Source organism: Amblyomma americanum, chromosome 2 (assembly GCF_052857255.1).
Source record: "Amblyomma americanum isolate KBUSLIRL-KWMA chromosome 2, ASM5285725v1, whole genome shotgun sequence".
Classification (NCBI taxonomy): Eukaryota; Metazoa; Arthropoda; class Arachnida; order Ixodida; family Ixodidae; genus Amblyomma; species Amblyomma americanum.
This window is the reverse complement of record NC_135498.1, coordinates 27,448,775-27,463,885: the sequence shown is the minus strand read 5'-3', so window position 1 is coordinate 27,463,885 and position 15,111 is coordinate 27,448,775. Positions and strand designations below refer to the sequence as shown.

General features: G+C 47.9%; 1 protein-coding gene across 1 annotated transcript in view; it reads right to left on the bottom strand.

The window, feature by feature from the left end:
* LOC144120842 (cationic amino acid transporter 4-like) overlaps positions 1 to 14,857 on the bottom strand; it is a 151,123-nt gene extending 136,266 nt beyond the window's left edge. The window contains exon 1 of the mRNA XM_077653600.1: positions 14,193 to 14,857. Within this exon, the coding sequence (XP_077509726.1) occupies positions 14,193 to 14,532 (340 nt within the window). The 5' untranslated portion in view covers positions 14,533 to 14,857. The remainder of the gene's footprint in view (positions 1 to 14,192) is intronic.
* Positions 14,858 to 15,111: the final 254 nt, after the last annotated feature.

The following is a 15,111-nucleotide window of genomic DNA, read 5'->3' as shown; positions in this document are numbered from 1 at the left end:
GGTAAAGGCATCCACAGCCTCTAATGCTATTTCTTTGCCAACAAATAAGGTAATTAGGTGTTCCTGTAAATTATTTTTCGCCCCTGTTGAATTTTTTCTGGCGGATCTACTTGCCAAGTTACACTTTTTACTACATTTTATGATTGGTCCTGTATTTTTTCAGTGATAATTGTTCGCTCTTCCTCCGTATGACCCATTTTTTACCCTGGGGAGCATTATAAAATAAAAATATACAAAAAGTACTTGCGGAGTAAACAGGAAAATATGTGACACGCAGACGTAACGGCTCGAGAAAAACTGGGAAAAAGACGAGCCGCCGCGCTGTACCCGAGAGGACAAAGAAAAGATGCCGTATAACTGTGTCCACCGAGACCGAGCTGCTTCTGCGGGTCAGTGCGATGTCCTCGGAATCCCGGGGAAATCTAGCCGTCAATGTTTACGGGCCGCAGAGAGGGGCGTCTAACGTACGCTTAGGCGTAAGCGAAGACGACGTGACGTCCTAAAACAAGAAAAAAAAAAGAAAAGAAAACACCGCAGTATTGAGCAAAAGGCTAAATCGATATGAACCACGCAAACACAAAAAAAGTGGGTGGGCGGGGGGGGGGGGGGGGGGCTATCCTGAAAGGAGCACAGCAGAGCGGGAGCAGCGAAGCGAGCAAACATTAAAGGCCAGCGACAGGGACCACAAACACAGAACCGATTCTTGACGGATGGTGTCTGTTGACAAAAACGTAATTTTTTTTTCACTTGTTCGTAGCGAGAAGGCTTTAGTTGTGTCGATTTCTATTGACAAAGGGTTCAGTGTTACCAAATGTTTCTTAACGCATTTGGTCACCGCGTTCCCGTATGGACTACTGTCTGACGCGATTCAAAGGTGATCACATGAGGCTTAACCGACCTGGACTAAACAGTTCTAAAACGGTTTATTTTCGCAAGATATGGTGAAAGGATATATGAACCTACTTAACCGAAGGGTTGCACCATCTTGCATTGTCATCTTAATCGTAAACTGAGCGACTGTGACGCCAGGAAAAATTTATTAGTCCGTATTAGTCGAAACGAACGCGCTAACCTTCAAGTTACGCTAACTTGTACAGGCCTACTTGTTCGGCTTTGCTGCTGTTACACTGCTTGGTTGTAACGTTCCGCAAATGGCCGGAGCTCATATCAGGAGCCTTCGGCGACAAGCCGCGCGGTACGACTTGAAGCCAAAGGCGCGCGGAAATAAACGCAGATAGTCGGTCTGTCGGTAATCGGCAATTCTCTAGCGGCAATTATCGGTAATTATCTCCGATAATCGCGTTCTCCAGTAGCTCCGGTGAGTGAGCGTTTTTGTTGGTTTGTTTTGTAATCATGAACACTCTAAAGGGCCTGAAATCTGCAGATTGGTTTACATAACGATTTTATATCACTTAAATGGGTGAAACCGAGGATAACTGACATCATGAGAGAAGCGTTTACCCACGATATTTGCTCATAAATGCTTGACATAACTATTATATTTGATCAGATAGGAGGGCGAAATTATTTCTGTACAATCTCCTCTAAAGAGCCTGAAATCTGCAGATTTCTTTACATAACGATTTTCTGTCACTGAAATTGCTGAAAGCGAGAGTAGCTGACATCGTGAGAGAAGCGTTTACTCACGATATTTGCTCATAAATACTTGACATAATTATTATATTTAATCAGATAGGAGGGTGAAAATTATTTCTGTACAATCTCGGCATGCTGTCTTAAAGGAGTCTGGAAACTAGATAATTTTCTTGCCACTGGGTAACAGTGCGTCGCCGAGGGCGTTTAAAGACTTAACCTTGCCGAACACGGATTCTTGCCCGACCCAAAAGTGACCGTGCAGTGAACCCGAAATATAAGGGACAGCACTCGCTCGGCACCAAAAATATCGATGCCAGAACAGCGTCGTGCGTTTTCGGACCTGAGCCAACTAGTGCTCGCCTCCGTAACGACACGAAGGCGCTGCTGGCGTAACACGAAGCGCCTTGTTACAAGACGTAGAACTTACAGGCGCTGTCCCTCCCGCTGTAAAGTTGCATACACGCGTTTCACTGCCACACACACCAGAGGCTCATTCGAAAGGGTGTACAGAACTCAGAAAACCTTGCCAGTAAGTGTCGAGTTTCAACTACTTAATAAAAGAACAAAATAATACAAAATAGTTTTGCACCCTCTGGCGTACGAGAGAAAAGTCCAAGACATTGTTACGGATTCCCGGAGCAAACGCCTGCCGTTAAGAAGGGTACACTACAGCCAATAACTTTGAAGGAACCAGTAAAGCTACCAAATTTAAGCCAGTAGTGAAGCCAGCAGTGAAGCGGGGGTGAAACTAGCCATGAGCATACCCAACAATTCTGGACAAAAGTAATTTAGATCGGGAAACCGTTTATGAACGAAATTTTACATATAGCGCAAGATTTTATTATAACAATCTATACATCCGCAGACCACTCGACGGCAGTCTTGCATTTTTTTTTGCTATTAAGGTTTTTCCTATCGCCAAAAGCGTTGGCTTTTTATGGCAGTCTTAACTGCCCAATGCGATCTATGAAGCACGTTAAAGAAGTAAAGACTTTGTCACACATATTTCCATAACAGCACCTTACAATTTTTCAATATTCAACATCTTTGTTCCATAAAGTCGGACATGGTTGGCGCCGAACCCAACTGTGAATCCCGGCGCAAAGCCGGAAACGAAGCCGGAAATGAAGCCGCCAATAAAGACAGTAGTGAAGAACTCACTCTCAGCCTCTTCCATCACGCACGAAAGCAATGGGGCCGCTTCGCGGGACCTTCACTCCCGAAAGATGGCAGAAAAAAAAAACAAGTTACGCCACCCACGTCCCCCGGTCGATTCTAACGGGACTCTAGAAAACAGCGCGCGCTCGGGGGGGGGGGGGGGGGGGGGGGTTAAAGGCAACGCGGCACAAGCGTACACTAAAGCACTCGCGCGACTCGTCAGCGAAAACAAGGGAGGAACAAAGCAAGCAAGCGGGGCACCGTGTGACCCGGGTACAAAAGCCCACCGCGCCAGTGCCACAGCAGCGGCGTAGCCGAGAGACGTACGCTTCTGCAGTCGGCACGCGGACGCACTGCTTGTGTGACCCCTCATCTCTCGGTCTCGCCCACTGCTTCCAGAGCACTGCTTCTTACCGCCGCTAGAAGGCGCCCGTTACGAGGTGGACGTGTTCAGTGTTCCGAAGAGGCGGGGTCCTTCTATACCTTGCGCTTATCATTTGACCCCCGGCACGTAGACGCTATTTCTTTCCCACCTTCACTTTCTCCGTGTGACCGCGTTGTTTGGGGATTCCTTCGAAAGGACCGAGCCGGCAATTTGACGCCCCCCCCCCCCCCCCCGATTTTTTTTCTATTCTTCTTTAAAACTTGCGGCGCTTATATCGGTTTCATTTATTATCATTTATTTATTTCACAATGCCTGACCAGCGACGAGCATCGAATGAAATGACGGCCGTACAGAGAGGCCGTTTATTGCGAGTCCTCTCTCCCGACACGGGGGCCGGAAAGTTTCTAGGGTCGGTCATACAACGCGGTCGGAATTTACGAACAGCGACACAAAGAGACTGCGCACGTCAGTTTTTTGTTTAATTTAAAGTCTTTCGGAGGGGGAGACAAATGTTTTGGAAATGTCACCCCAGGAGAACGCGGAAGGAACAGGAAGGGAGGCTCGTCATGTTTTGTAAGCGTACAAATGCGCCCGAAGGTTACAAATGTCTCCGAACGACAAAGAGGCGTATATCGGATCTTTTGAGGAAGTGGGTATGACGTGGCATGACGGCAAGAACGAGTGAGGCGCGGGAAAAATAAACAATAAAAATCGACGCAGTGAAAAGGGTTTCGCAAATATACGAGCTCGTTTTTTTTATGCATTAGTGCAGTGCCCCGTATGAGGTAACGATCTAGCCCACTCTGTAAACGTGAATAACCCTATAAGGGAGTAAAAACGGAGTAAACACTCCTCTACCATACTCTATTTTAGGGATAGGGCATGTTGTCCAAGTCCCGGGTAGATCTCGATCACTGAACATACGGAATTCTTACTATTTTCGCAAAAGAAACAGCACATTCCAACGTCAAGGAACAGTAACGTGATTCAATTATCAATGGAAGGAGAGCTTTAAACGTGGCGCCGGAGGTTTTGAGGTTGGCAAGTTGTGGAGAGTTATACTTAATTGAAATCTTGGAAACTACAGGATCTTTGCATATTTTGAAGAGGGAATCTGTTTCTGTTGCCTGTCGTAAGTATGCCATAATTATAGTGATGAAAATTTACACCAGGGCTTAGACAGCATATCCTATACCTATTAGGGAGTGCACTAAAGGACCATTTATTCTCTATTTACTCCCTGCTAGGGTATTTCGTATTTGCAGTGCAGTGATAACGTCCGGCTATTTTGTGAAATCACCATATAGCCAGCCTAGATTTAAATATTTTGTCAGCGATAAGCAGTCTAGGCTAGCAAGCTCGAACAGGGGTAAGTCTTTTTGAAACTGAATGCGACGCCGTAATCACAAGTCCTTCAGAAAGCAGCCATTACTCCCTTTGAGACTAAATGCAAAGGAACCCATTTGCCACCATTACACTCCCTAAAGACTAACCAATACTCGCGATGACTAACTGCTGCAGGTAGTCCCGGTTTACGTATTTTGGGCCTGCGACGCACGTGTCTGCACTTAGTAAACGTATGCGCAAGCAGGCAAGCCAGCCTCTGTTCTTGTTAAAACACTTGGTAACTGATTAATCAGTGCTTAGCTATGCCGCTTAAGCAGGACACGCTCGTTTAACGATTACGCAAATTACAACCGGGACTAAGCACCCCCCTCCCCACCCTCTCCCCTCAGCGAGCCCACTGCAGCACATTACCTCCATAGCTTCGGCTTCAGGCTAGTACGTGCGAAGATTAATAACTATGTCAAGCCCTGTACGTGCTTCGCAAAAGTGGCGTTGAGGGCTTCTTGTTCATCATTGTGATCATCAACCAAAAAGGAGCTCACGACAAGAAAAAAAAACTCGTCCCAGTGATCAATCATTCCCCTTCTTCACCAGCAGCGAGCACGCCTAATTTCTCAGCTCTCTCATCAGTTCACTTGATACGACTGCATTTTTTTGCTTCCCTGGTATACAGGCGCGGCCACTTTAGCAGACAACGGGGTATGTCCTTATGTACCATGCGTTGCATTATGCTTCCCATGTCCATGCTCTAATCTGATAATTTTTTACAGTAATTTTATTAATGGGCAGTTTATTTTGCAGCAATAACTGCATACAGAAATTTCTTCAGCACAGACGGCGCTGGCGTCGCTGTCACTCCTGCCGTGCTGACGCGTTGAATAAGCTGGCTAGGTGAACGTGGCAGACGGGCGGTATTGAGAATTTACCCTGCGTAGTTACCCGCTAAACATAAAAGAAATAAAGATAAGCACGCTCAATTTTCTAAAGGGGAGTGCGCTAGAGAGGTGCTTACTCTCTTTTCATTTCCACATATGGACGCACGTGTTTACAGTGTATGCAACCCATTCTGGTATGGCCCGCGGAGGAAAGTAGACAGGAGCAGAGGTGGGCGACCTCATGAGGTCGACCTCAACCTCAAAATGACCTCAGCCTCACGTCGTGAGGTGAGGTGAGGTCGGCGACGGCTCGAAATTTTGTGAGTGAGGTCAGCAAATCAGACCTCAACCTCACGCGTGAGTTTGATGTTGAGCGAGGTCGTCATTCAGTGAGGTCGAGACTTTTTGCAGTTGCCGCGTCTTACTCAGACGAGTGCCGCTTCCGAAGCGGAGTTGCAGCCCATCAGCGCTGCACTGCAATGACGCTTGGTGTTCGGTTTTCCCTGTTTGGACAACGCGGATGCCACAGTTCCCTCTTAGCTTCCGGTGCTGCGCCGTAATGTCCGTTCAGTCCGAGCCTACAGGAAGACGCACCCCTCTGGTCTTCCCGGAAGGAGTGTTACTGTCACACCACACCACTCTCCCTCCCCCTTTCCCTGCTGGCGTATCACCCGGCTGCCTGCCGGTCGGCTCAAACTCCCGGGAGCGCGCAAAGCACGTAACTCACGTTGACCCGCGGTAGCTTTGTTTGATGCCGCAAACAAATAAGTCAAGTCCAACAAGCACGCAATACATTCGTCGCCGCACCTGGCCCGAAGCAAGACTGCTTCGTGTTCATGCTCGTTGCCGGCGCTGACGTCATGGCTCTTGCCTTGTAGTCGAATAAAGGGTATCCTGCTGTACATTACAAGCTGACTTAACAGAAACTGGAGTAGTCGGAACAGGCGAGAGAATGTGATTCAGGTGGTTCCTAACAAGGACACCTGCTGATTTGATTAAAAAAGCGCGACGCCAGAAAAACCTGTATAACACCGTCGACGCTTTTGATCGGTGACTTCCCCTTCCGAATCTCGCACTAATTCTGTATATTCCCGTTCCGTAATGCAAGCAGATGCAAAAATAATTTGACCTTTTTATCCCTCCGAATAACTTCTCTTTTGGTCTCCGGTTCCTTGTTCTTTCTCGGAAGTTCGCTAATTATTCCGAAACACCGCAACACGAGGCGAACGCACCAGCATAGCGGTGTTGCAGCGGCGAAAAAATGCGAAACTATAATGAATGTATGGTGATGTGGTAGCAGACTCCTTTTCCTTTTTTTTAATGAAGATGTGTGAATGTAACTGATTACATGCTCGCGCTGTGCTGCCGAGTCGAGTTTCAAACCTTGTCACGGCGTTTAATGGTGTTTAATGGCGTTTAATGGGGCGCACTGCTGTTCGCTTCTGTTTTTAGTGTGAGGTTTTTGCTTGTATACGTTTCCAGTCATTCTATTTTTTTTTCTTTTCTCGTATGGGATCAGTTAGGTTGGCGGCCTGCCTGGCAGACGACCAGGCACTGCACGTTATCTTTCCTTTAACTATTTTTCAGAGACCCATCGTTCACCTTAAACGGCTTCGCAGAATGCTCGCGCGGTGCTCGTGGGTAGAAAACGTCGAGGATGCTGGCGTACCATTGATTAGTTCAGTTTTGAAGGAAAACAAGTGACTGAATTCAAGCAGCTTGTCTCAGACTGGTTGACGAAATGGTACCCAGAATTCTGTTGAGGCGTATGAGTACTTGGACAGTTTTTTTTAAGGATACACTGTTTTAAGGATACATTGTTTTAAGAATACACTGTTTTAAGGATACACTGTAAGGATACACAATAAGGATACACTGTTACCATCATCATTATCGCCATCATCTCTAGAGTAAAAGTCATGTGTCGCTGCATGATCTTTGCAGTATGTCATACATGATAACTGGCGCGTTTACCTGCTGGACAATCCGAATATCATTAATGTGGACAGCGTTGTGGGCACTCTTTGTAATGCGTCATGCGCGCATGTGTAGTAATGTGGGATCCATATGGATCTTGAAATGGGGGTGGAAGGGGGTGGATGGGGGCCTGGTATGACGAGAAATTACATGTTGTCACGTGAGTAGGTGTGATGTCATATTGCAGCGTCGTCACGTGACTAGGTTTGATCGCACATTACATCGCTGTCACGTGACCTGGTATAACGTCACACTCACAAATTGTCATCACTAATTATACTAATCTACCTTAGTGTTGTATGAATATATTAATTAGCATTAATTAATTATGTGGCACCATCAACTTCTCCGCGCGACTCGTCGGCTCGTGACGTCGCATGGCGCCGTTTCTTGGGGACACTTTTTTGCGGATATGACCTTTAAAGTGAGCCATCTTATGTTTTCGGATTAATAAAAGAAGCCGCTCGCTTCTACACAGACATAAATACAACGTGCCTCTGTTGGTGTACTACAGTCGCAGCTTGTTAAGTGTTTTCCAAGGCAACATACAGAGGACTGAAAAGAGCATTCTCGCTATGCCGGATGGAGCTAGAAAGTCGGAATATACTGATATGCGTCTGCATAATCGTCGCATTGGAAAGTACACCGACGACCAGTTTCTTTATATTCGTTAACTATTCTCAAGCCTGAAAAGAGTATCGTGAATACCTCCCCCCTCCTCCCAATTTCTGGCAGATGGCGTAGAAGGGCTGTGTTTGTCAATTGCCGGTTCGTGCGTGAATGAGCGAGAGGGTTCCAATGCGAACAAGTATACACGAAGAAGGCTGCCAAATATTGACACATATAAAGTGCTCACCGACGTACTGGTGGTAACCGCGTATGGGACACCCCTGCCCGCAGGCCATGTACTCTCTGAGGGTTCATCCCAGATTATAAGCTTCTCCTATTGCGTGCACATCAATAGTGTCTGTACACACCTTATTAAATAATACCATCATCATTTTGGCTTTCCTGTCTCACAGGATTCTCTGAATTGTTTTTAACTTAAAAACTCCTTAACCGCTTTTTGTTTTCTTTTTTGTTTGTTTTCTGAGGTCGAGCAGCCGACCTCAATCTCACAATTTGAGGTTGAGGTGAGGTTGACTGAGGTCAGCGGTGGCCTAAGGAAAAGTGAGGTGAGGGCGTCTAAGAAGACCTCAACCTCAACTGATGAGGTTGAGGTTGAGTGAGGTCGGCAAATTCTTTTTGAGGTTGAGGTGAGGTTTAGACTTTTTAGGTGAGATGCCCACCTCTGGACAGGAGTCCCGACTGCGCCGATAAGAGCATGCGACTAGTGCTTCATGGGGATGGAGTATTCGATAGATGCGATCGCCACGCAATCAATCAATCAATCAATCAATCAATCAATCCATCAATCAATCAATCAATCAATCAATCAATCAATCAATCAATCAATCAATCAATCAATCAATCATTTTATTCAGACATGAACTTGTATGCACAGTACATGCGCCAGTAAAACGTTCATGCCTTCCCTTTGGCCGCTGCTCACTGCCGCATAGCTTCGCAGCAATGTCGACAGGTGGCGCGTCGACCAAGTCGCGCGCGAATTTATAGTTAAAAAAGGAAAACGTCTCGTTAGTATCTTGAGGTATGACAGTCTGACTTCCATCTATTCATCCGTCCAGAATAGAGGGGCTTCTCCTATACGCACTCGTTCAGAACGCATATCTGGAGCGGGTGCATATCGTGTTTCGTGTGCTATCTTGCATACTGTTTCCTTTGAGGTGCTTGTTTCATTTCCTGCGTCGGTTGTATCTGGCAGCGAGCGGTAGAAACTCTATTGCTCAACGCGAAACAAAAGATGAAAGCAGAGCAGATTAGTTGCAGGACCAGCAGAGGCGAGCGAAACATGCGAGGGAAGGTTTCTTCGAGGCAGCTGGTTTCGTACGCTGTTTCATTTCTACACCGCAGAATAAGCAGGCTTCGCGACGCCCGACTAACTTTCGCAGCGCGTTCAGAAAGCGCTGCTTACGTAGAAGTAATTTTCTAGTATCCCAAGACTGATTTATTCTTTTTATTATCATTACCGCTCACTTCATTCTTGGCGTGGATTGAAGCCGTTTCGCTTTGATTTTATTTTTTTTTGTGAAAATGAGATTTGAAGCATTCTGCCTACCCGCCGCGGTGGCTCAGTGGTTAGGGCGCTCGACTACTGATCCGGAGTTCCCGGGTTCGAGCCCGACCGTGGCGGCTGCGTTTTTATGGAGGAAAACGCTAAGGCGCCCGTGTGCTGTGCGATGTCAGTGCACGTTAAAGATCCCCAGGTGGTCGAAATTATTCCGGAGCCCTCCACTACGGCACCTCTCTCTTCCTTTCTTCTTTCACTCCCTCCCATATCCCTTCCCTTACGGCGCGGTTCAGGTGTCCAACGATATGAGACAGATAGTGCGCCATTTCCTTTCCCCCCAAGAACAATTATAATTATTATTCATTCTGCCTTCTGCCTCCAAAAATAGTAATTCTTCGTCTGACAGCCGAGCTCAAATGACAGCAAAGCACATAAGATTGAAATCGAAATGTGAATGACGTCATCTGTGGCCAATGAATTCAGATCCATTAGTGACGGCTGGCCCATGAAACTGAGCGACCTGCTGGGGACGTGATCGTGGTGCGCGTGGGCCTTGTGGGGTGGAGATCTGGTCCTTGCCGAAAAAGGGGGGGATTAGTATTGCTATATTGATCACGATCATGTCGATGATGATCAAAATGGTCATTGTGCTGCAAGACCGTTTTTTTCAGATGTTGTTTTACTAATTCTACTCCGGAAAGCCGTTTCGTGATCAAACACTCATCGCGGCCTTAATTTGCTCAATCCCTTTCCGCTTCCCTGTACAGTGTACTGCAATGAATAAATAATGAAAAGGTAAGGCACGCCGATACCTGCTCCGCTTTTGCACAATAAATTCGACTCATAGCAGCTGCAGTGTCGTCATAATTAGCAAAGAGGTGCGCACTACTGTACGAAAGATCCAAAGCATCTCCCAGAAGAATCTCCTAGAAAGCATCTCCTAGAAAGCATCTCCGACTCTCTAGATGTGTTCACGATTCCCCACTACGGTCTCTGCCGCCTCGCAAGACCGCGGAAAACAATGGCGATTGCTTCTTAGGCGAGTGGCGGACGGAATATCAGCGAGCCATGTAATAACGCAAAGAGCGCCTAATTAAGGGCACGGGGGGGATGCGAGCTTGGCCAGAGGTACACGGGGGTCGATACCATCTGCAGTATCGATTTTCACCGGCGGCTGCTGCTATTTGCATAGGGGATGCCAGAGGTGTGCTTATTCAGCGAAAATTGGGCGCTTATGCGGGCTTTTATGCGTAACATGGAGATGAAGCAACAGTTTGGCGTCACGTAGCCGGTTGCGGTGGTGGAACGTCGTTCATGATGAGAGTGTTGGCGAGTGAATGAGATGAACCTGAGCACGGAAGGAAGCCGACTATGTTAAGCGGGCGACGTGTCGTCGGAAGAGCATAAAAACGAATAAAAATAACGACGATGTTTGAGGTTAAATGACGTGAAAGTAGAACGGCAGAAACGGTAGACGGAGAAGTAGAAAAGGGGTCACAGATGTGCATTCTTTTGTGCGTGCACTGTGCCAAAAAAAAAAGGAATGTCTAGTGAAGTAATGCGGGAAATAGGCTGAATTTATTTTCGAGGTTTGCGTATTTTCGAGGTTTGCGTACGGGGTGCCCCCGCCGCGGTGGCTCAGTGGTTAGGGCGCTCGACTACTGATCCGGAGTTCCCGGGCTCGAACCCGACCGCGGCGGCTGCGTTTTTATGGAGGAAAAACGCTAAGGCGCCCGTGTGCTGTGCGATGTCAGTGCACGTTAAAGATCCCCAGGTGGTCGAAATTATTCCGGAGCCCTCCACTACGGCACCTCTTTCTTCCTCTCTTCTTTCACTCCTTCCTTTATACCTTCCCTTACGGCGCGGTTCAGGTGTCCAACGATATATGAGACAGATACTGCGCCATTTCCTTTCGCCCCAAAACCAATTATTATTATTATACGGGGTGCTGTTGACTTGAAAGAGGCTTGCTTCTTCTGCTCTTACCGTTCGCATGAGCCTCAGGTGAATACTTTCGCGCTTACTGGCGAAGCGTCTTCGTTCAAAACCGGCGTAAACCTTTAACGCTGCAGTAAGACTTCTACGGAAAGAAACCGCCTATAGTAGCGCTGCCTAGTTTCTATGCAAATGCGGCTGATTTTTAGGCTGAATTTTTCTGCGATTTGGATTTTCTAAAGGTCCGTGCTCGTATTTTCTTTTACCCTTCAGTGATAAATAACGCCTTTAGTAGTCTGAAAGGTCGAGCCGTTAGAGGCAGAAACCTTGCCAGCCACATATATTCGAACTACCTTCGAATATAATAATAATAATAATAATAATAATAATAATAATAATAATAATAATAATAATAATAATAATAATAATTGGTTTTGGGGGAAATGAAATGGCGCAGTATCTGTGTCATATATCGTTGGACACCTGAACCGCGCCGTAAGGGAAGGGATAAAGGAGGGAGTGAAAGAAGAAAGGAAGAAGAGGTGCCGTAGTGGAGGGCTCCGGAATAATTTCGACCACCTGGGGATCTTTAACGTGCACTGACATCGCACAGCACACGGGCGCCTTGGCGTTTTTCCTCCATATAAACGCAGCCGCCGCGGTCGGGTTCGAACCCGGGAACTCCGGATCAGTAGTCGAGTGCCCTAACCACTGAGCCACCACGGCGGGGCTGCGAACATCACGATATCTTCACCCACGCGCGACCGCGACCTTTGTGCCAAGCAAATGGCAGAAGATCGCCACGTACCTGACAGTGTCAAAAGCCGTGCCCAATAGATTTAAATGCAGTGTCATTGAGTACCTCCGCAAAGTCGTTAATCCGGAGCACTATATATAGCTTGCACGGACGGATTGACTGCTCACTGCGCTCCTCAGTGAAGCCTGTGCATGTGCTTGAGAAAAAATGCACGTAGAGATACTTCGCCGGCAGCGCACCTCCGGCTGCTATAGGGTGTAAACTTCCGTTGACGGCAGCGGATTGTTCGTCTGCACTTTGCTCACGTGAGGTTTGTTTACTCTGCCCACTCACAATAGCGGCCTATGCGTTCTATTGCTTTTTTTTTTTCACCAACTTGACAACGCTACTGACGTGTCGTCGCCAGACACAACAGCCGCTCGCCACCGTATCAAAAGGATGTCACATGCCTGACAGATGGCAGCCTGTCTACGCTGAAGGTCTCTTTGGCGTGTAGGGTTTTCCTGGCGCACACGTACATATATACACACGCTTGCGTATATACAGGTTGCCAAGGGCGCACTATACAACATGCTTACAGATCGCCGGAGTCCCGTTTTGTAGTGCTATGAGCGAGACCATTAAGCCATTTCTGTTTCATCTTTGTCGACATTTTCAACCTCGCTCTGTTCTCCTCTATTTGGCTAAGGTGCCACTTAAGCGTCGAGTTCGGAATATCCTTACACCCCGATTCACAACTCCCGCGTCACACCAGCTCCAGTCAGCGTGCATAGCACTGTGCATTTTTCGTGCGTATGCGCAGAAAATGAATTTCAGCGTGCAGAGCCAAGCAGGCAACTCATCGCTTTTGCAATGCATGAAAGCGGCCCATACGTCACTCTTATGGTATGCAGTGGCTCGCAGTGCATAAATGTTCCCAGTTACAGGGACTCGCTAAAGAGCAAAAGCAGTGTTGCGCCTAACGGTAGGTTAGATGCAAAGAAGCAAAAACAACTACAAAAAAAAAGAATGGACGAAATGTGTGCACGGAACTGACGCGCGAGATTTTTTTTTCTTCTTTTTACCGACGCACGAGCACCGCATAATGCATGCCTTCCGGAGAATTCACAATACCGAATCTCCGCTACTCTCAGCAAAAACAGACACCGTCCATTCTTTAGAGCCTCCAGCGCACTGGTTATCATGGTCATCCTCATGCGAATACAAGCAAATAAAGCAATTAAAATGACACCGTCCAAGACGTCGCGTCATTACAGTACAAATTCTCAGTTCATGTCAATCATGGAGTGAATCAAACAAACGACTATGTCGAAGGAGACATCAAAAGATGCCGCCTCTCTGTTTAACTTCGCGTTGCGGGAAATGCTCTCCACGTGGGGAGTGTTATAAAGCGGTGCTATCAAAACAGCACCTTGTGCCGTAAAAGTTAGCACGTAACAATCTTATGTACATAGCATTATAGCATGCTGTTCCGCCAGTCAAGTTGGGTTGGTTTTCGCATGACTGACATGTGCTACCACTTCTGGTTCTTAATGGCGCCAGTGACAGCACCAAGACATTTGTCTTGAGCCTACAGGCATCTTCGAATGCGATTATGTAGGGTCTGCTGCTTACAACTATAATAGCGAGGAACTTAACATGGATGCAGTCTTCAATTGCACCGGATACGCGTCTGAATCGAGGATCATTGTCAAAGCAAGCTTTGACGTGAAAGTGCAATGCGGAGATTTGACACTGCTTTTGTATTCAACGCGCTTAGCGTTTGCACACAACCGCAAAGCGTGATTGCATCGCGGCATGATTATTCATAGCTCCCGTTACGATTGCAAATGGTAAGTCGTCGCCTCCCGCCGTCGCCTTGTTTCTCGCGTCTCCTAACCCATTTGTGTCAGGTGAGCGAGTGACGTCCCCACAGCTGGCGTTGGCAGACTCGGAAAGAAAACCTCGCGCTCCGCATGCACGCGCGTTGGGAAGGATGAATCACGAGAGTAAAACGAAAAAAAGAACTAATAAAATAGCAAACAAACTCACCAGCCAGCAACGAAGCGACGGCAGCGACAAGTAGGGACGGTACGACGGCACCTGCAGACACCACGGAGGCGGCGTTTCCCACCACGACGAACACACCGAACGTCAAACCGGGCGCGATCGCCGATACGATGAGACACAGGCGCGCCCGGGACGCGGACTTGGGCCCACCGTTGCACGAAGACGAAGAAACCGACTTCTCGTTGCCTTTCTTTGCTTTGGATTTCCCTCCGGCCGTGCCGTTCTCCGCCGTCCCGGAGAACCTGCGCACCTGGAAACTGTGCGGAGACTTGATCCTGGTCATCAGCGACCACAGGATCTCGCTGGTCCGACGTCGTGCCATGGTGCCGTGCGGGGATCGTTGCGTCGCTGCTTCTCGGGCTTTCAGAGCATGTTCCGCAAGCTCCTACCGCTCTTACGGTGCGAAAACGCTTTGTTCAGTTCGCGCGCTGCGGTTCAGCAAAGCAGGGAGCCGTAGCGCGCCGCCGCCGAAGACGCGAGCCGAAAGCGCGAGCGCGAGTTCCTCCTGAAACACAGCCGACTGGAGCGAGCTATCGTTGAGGGAGCAGCTGCGGCGGCGGTGGCGGCAGCCATCTTGATTTGCTGCGTCGTCTGCCAGTCGAGCGAATTTTCGTCTGCTTCCGGCGCCGTCCAATCGAGCTTCCGCGCCGCGCCACGTGACCCGCACCTTTCTTTTCCAGGGGGCGGGGAGTGCTGCGCGCGCGCTCTCGCAACTGCGGATCGATACATACACACATACAGGACACTGTGTTTCCCCTTTCTTTTTACGTCCTGTTCATCGGGCCTGTGCCTTTCTTGTTTATTTTTCCGTTTATCTTACGCCATATCGCTCCAACGCGTCTGGAGTGGCCCAGTTTTTTTTTTATTATTGATGATCTATGCAGTGCTCCCGGAGGAAAGC